The following is a 4,717-nucleotide window of genomic DNA, read 5'->3' on the forward strand; positions in this document are numbered from 1 at the left end:
GAAGAGGAGGATGAAGGAGGAAGGAGGATGAAGGAGGAGGAGGATGAGGAAGAGAAGGATGAAGGAGCTGGGAAGGGGTAGAGGATGAGGAAGGAGGAGGAAGATGAAGAGGAGGATGAGGATGAAGGCCTAAAGGACTCCCACTCGCCCCCTCCCCAAAATCAGCCCCAAATTGAGGGAACCCCCCTGAGAGGGGCCCCAAATCCCCCCAGAGACCCCAAAGAGACCCCAACCCCCCAAAGAGACCCCCAAATCCCCCCAAGAGACCCCAGCCCCCCAAAGAGACCCCCATAAATCCCTCCCAAGAGACCCCAACCCCCAGAAATCTCCCCAAGAGACCCCAGCCCCCCCAAAAAGAGACCCCAGCCCCAAAAAGACCCCGGGCATTCCGAGACCCCTCCCCAGTTACACACCCGACACAGGCCTGGGGGAGGAGTTGTTTTATTTGGGGGGGTCTCCCCCAGGTTTGGGGTCTCCCCCAGGTTTGGGGTCCCCCCCCCAGGTTTGGGGTCTCTGGGGAGGGGTCACTTCCTCCTGGCCCCCCCCTCGTCCTCCTCCTGCCCGGCCGGGGCGGCCGCGGCCTCCAGGAGCTCCCGGCGGCGGCGCTGGACATCGGCCACGGCCTGGGGGGTCAGCCTGGGGGCAGGGGAGGGGTCAGCCTGGGGGTCAGGGGGCAGCCTGGGGGGCAGGGGTCAGCCCGGGGGTCAGGGGTCAGGGGTCAGCCTGGGGGGCAGGGGGCAGGGGTCAGCCTGGGGGGTCAGGGGTCAGCCTAGGGGGCAGGGGTCAGGGGTCAGCCTGGGGGTCAGGGGGCAGGGGTCAGCCTGGGGGAGGGGAGGGGTCAGCCTGGGGGGCAGGGGGCAGGGTCAGCCTGGGGGGCAGGGGGCAGGGGTCAGTCTGGGGCAGGTTTGGTGACCAGTTTTGGGGCAGTTTTTGTGATGGTTTTGGGGCAGTTTGGGGCACATCAGCAGTCCCTGGGGGGATCAGGGGTTGTTTTGGGGCCATCCTTGGGCTCAGGGCCAGGTTTGGGATCAGTTTCCAAGTGATGTTCAGGGGGTTTGGGGATCTCAGAGCCAGCACTTGGGGGACAAGGGGGCTGGGGGGCTCAGGGGCAGTTTTGGGGGGCTGTTTTGGGGCTCCCAGGGTCAGTTTTGGGGCTCCCAGGGTCGGTTTTGGGGCTCCCACCTGGGCACCACGAGCAGGCCGAGGCTGCGGGCAGAGCCCACCAGGGAGCCCACCAGGGCGGGCAGCGGCGTGCCCCGGGTGGCCACCGCGGGGTCCCTCTGCTTGGCCACGGCCACCTCGAAGAGCTGCGCCAGGGACACCACCCCGGCCGGCTCCTGGCCTGGGGCGGGGGTCAGCGCCACGGGACCCCCCAGAGAACCCCCAGGAATACCCAAATCACCCCCAGGAACCCCAAATCACCCCCAGGAATCCCCAAATCACCCCCAGGAATCCCCCAAACTCCCTCAGGCACCTCAGATCCCCATCAGAATCCCCCCCAAATCCCCCCAGAACCCTTCAAGTGGACCCCGGCACCTCAGAACCCCCTCAGGATCCCCAAATTCCCCCCTCAGGATCCCCAAATCCCCCCCTCAGGACCCCAAAATCCCCCTTAGAACCACCAAATCCCCCTCAGGATCCCCAAATCCCCCTCAGGATCCCCAAATCCCCCCTCAGGACCCCCAGATCCCCCCCTCAGGATCCCAAATTCCCCCTCAGGACCCCAAATCCCCCCTCTGGACCCCAAATCCCCCCCAGGATCCCCAAATTCCCCCCTCAGGATCCCCAAATTCTCCCTCAGGACCCCCAAATCCCCCCCTCAGGACCCCCAAATCCCCCCCTCAGGACCCCAAATCCCCCTCAGGACCCCAAATCCCCCCTGTGGACCCCCAAATCCCCCTCAGGACCCCAAATCCCCCCTCAGGACCCCCCCAGCAGCCCCCCGTTCTCCCCCAGGACCCCCAAAGCCCTCCCTGACCGGGTCTGGACGATCCTTTCTCCACTCCGGCCACAGCCTTGAGGAAGTAGGAGCTGGGGGGGGTCCCGATGGTCAGCGAGTAGGTCCGGTCAGGCTGGGGGGGCACGGGGGGGGTCACGGGGGGTCCCGGTGCCCCGGGGGGATCCCGGTGCCTCCCCCCCCCACTCACATGCACGAGCAGCCGGACCCTCAGCGGGACCCCGGGTTTGATGTCCCGGGTGCGCTCGTTGAAGTCTTTGCAGAAGGCGGCGATGGAGACCCCGCGCTGAGGAAGCAGCGGGGAGGGTCAGGGGCGGGGCGGGTCGGGCCACGGGGACACCCCTAAACCCCCCCGGTTCCCTCCGAACATCCCCGCACCTGCCCCAGCACCGGCCCCAGGGGCGGCCCCGGCGCTGCCCCGCCGGCCGGGATGAGGATCCGGACGGGCCTCGGGGCCGCGGCCTGGCCCGACCTGGCCCCGGCCGCGGCCCGGACCGAGCGCGCCGCCCGCGACATGGCGGCGGCTCCGTGAGGGACCGGCGGTCACGTGGCACGGGGGACACGGCGGAGCCAATCAGAGGCGCGGGAGGGAGGGGCGGGGCCGGAGGGAGCCAATGGGAGTGCCAAGGGGTGTGGCCGAGCAGGGGAAGGAGAGCCCGTAAGGGGAAAGGGGGCGTGGCCGAGAAAAGAGCGCGAAAACTCCGGCTGGAGAGGGGGCGTGGCCTAACGGCGCGGTGGGCGGGGCTTGGGAAGCGCAGGGGGATCCCCGCCCCTCCCCCACGCGGGGATTCCCCCGGGGGGATCCCCACCCCTCCCCCACGCGGGGATTCCCCCGGGGGGATCCCCGCCCTTCCCCCATCCCGACCTCACCTGGGGGCTCCCTGGGGGGCGCGGAGGGGGAGGGGCAGCGGGGGGAGGGGCAGGAGGGGGGGAGGGGTCCGAGGGCAGGAGGGGGGGCGGGTCAGGGCCCCTCCCCTCCCCCCTCGCCGCCCCCTCCCCCCTCCCCCTCCCCCTGCCCGGCCCCTCCCCCGCTCCCGCAGTCGCTTCAGGAGATCCTCGAGAGACCCCGCCCTGCGTGCCAGGGGTCAAAGGTCACGGAGGGGGGAGGGGACACAGACCCCACCCCCCCAGACCCCTCCCCAGGGACCCCCAAAATGTCCCCAAACCCCCCCAGTCCCCAAAGGACCCCTCGGACTCCCCCAAATCCCCTTCAGCCCCCCCGGACCCCCTCCCACACCCCCCCGGTGCCCCCCCCGCGGTGCCCACCGGCTCCGGTGCCCCCCCCGTGACCCCCGGTTCCCCCCCTTTCCCGCCTCCCGGTTCCCCCCCGGTTCCCCCCCGTTCCCCCGGTTCCCCCCCCGTTCCCTGTTCCCCCCCGTTCCCGGTTCCCCCCCCCCGTTCCCGGTTCCCCCCCCGTTCCCTGTTCCCCCCCGTTCCCGGTTCCCCCCCCCGTTCCCGGTTCCCCCCCGTTCCCGGTTCCCCCCCCGTTCCCGGTTCCCCCCCGTTCCCGGTTTCCCCCCCCGTTTCCCCGGTTCCCGGTCCCCACCGGCTCCGGGCTCTCTCGTAGGCCGCGCGCAGCTCCCGGTCCTGCCGGTCCAGGAAGGCGGCGTGAGCCCCGGCCACGTACCTGGGGGGGCGAAACGCACCCGAAATCGGGGGGATTCACCCCAAAATCCACCCCGAAATCTGGGGATTTACCCCTAATCCCACCCCATTTTTGGGGTGTCTTCCCCATTTGGGAGCCCCCGGCCCCATTTAGGGGTCCCACCTGTAGGCCAGCCCGTGCGCCAGCCCCATTTCAGAGCCCCCAGCCCCCTTTGGAAGCCCCCAGCCCCAATTCAGGTCCCACCTGTAGGCCAGCCCGTGCCCCAGCCCCATTTCAGAGCCCCCAGCCCCATTTCAGAGCCCCCAGCCCCAATTCGGGTCCCACCTGTAGGCCAGCCCGTGCCCCAGCCCCATTTTTGGATCCCCCAGCCCCCTTTGGAAGCCCCCAGCCCCAATTCATGTCCCACCTGTAGGCCAGCCCGTGCGCCAGCCCCCCCAGCGCCATCAGCAGCACCAGCAGTCCCGTTTTTGGATCCCCCAGCCCCATTTTTGGATCCCCCAGCCCCCTTTCAGAGCCCCCAGCCCCAATTCAGGTCCCACCTGTAGGCCAGCCCGTGCCCCAGCCCCATTTCAGAGCCCCCAGCCCCATTTTGGAAGCCCCCAGCCCCATTTTTGGATCCCCCAGCCCCCTTTGGAAGCCCCCAGCCCCATTTCGGGGGTCCCACCTGTAGGCCAGCCCGTGCGCCAGCCCCCCCAGCGCCATCAGCAGCACCAGCAGCCCCAGCAGCCGCCGGTGGGGGGCGCGGGGGGCGGCCCGGGGGGGCCGGAACTGCTCCCAGTACCGCCGGTTCTCCTCCCGGTACCGCCGGTTCTCCTCCCGGTACCGCCGGTTCTCCTCCCGGTACCGCCGGTTCTCCTGCTCCCACCTGGGGACGGGGCACGGCTGGGACCCCCGGGACCCCCCAAAACCCTCGGGAGCCCCCAGACCCCCCAAAACCCTCGGGGACCACCAGAAACCCCCCGGGACCCCCCCAGGGACAGCCAGGGACCCCCCGGAACCCCCCCAAAACCTTCGGGGACCCCCCGGGACCCTCCCCAAAACCCTCGGGGACTCCCAGACCACCCCCAGGGACACCCAGGGACCCTCCGAAAACCCCCAGGGACCCCCGGGACCCCCCCAGGGACTCCCCCAAAATCTTCAGGGACCCCCAGAAT

At 70.2% G+C, this 4,717-nt stretch overlaps 1 protein-coding gene across 1 annotated transcript; it reads right to left on the minus strand.

Annotated features, from left to right (window-relative positions):
• Nucleotides 1–431: 431 nt before the first annotated feature.
• MRPL11 (mitochondrial ribosomal protein L11) lies at nt 432–2,761 on the minus strand. Its single transcript, XM_084224073.1, has 5 exons — nt 2,336–2,761; nt 2,148–2,243; nt 1,979–2,072; nt 1,183–1,342; nt 432–636 (listed from the first exon to the last, which is right to left on the minus strand). Exons 1-5 carry the CDS (start codon nt 2,471–2,473, stop codon nt 525–527), a joined length of 600 nt encoding a protein of 199 aa, XP_084080199.1. The 5' UTR covers nt 2,474–2,761; the 3' UTR covers nt 432–524.
• Nucleotides 2,762–4,717: the final 1,956 nt, after the last annotated feature.

The sequence above is a fragment of the Fringilla coelebs genome (assembly GCF_963513975.1).
Source record: "Fringilla coelebs genome assembly, chromosome: 33".
NCBI classification, from domain to species: Eukaryota; Metazoa; Chordata; class Aves; order Passeriformes; family Fringillidae; genus Fringilla; species Fringilla coelebs.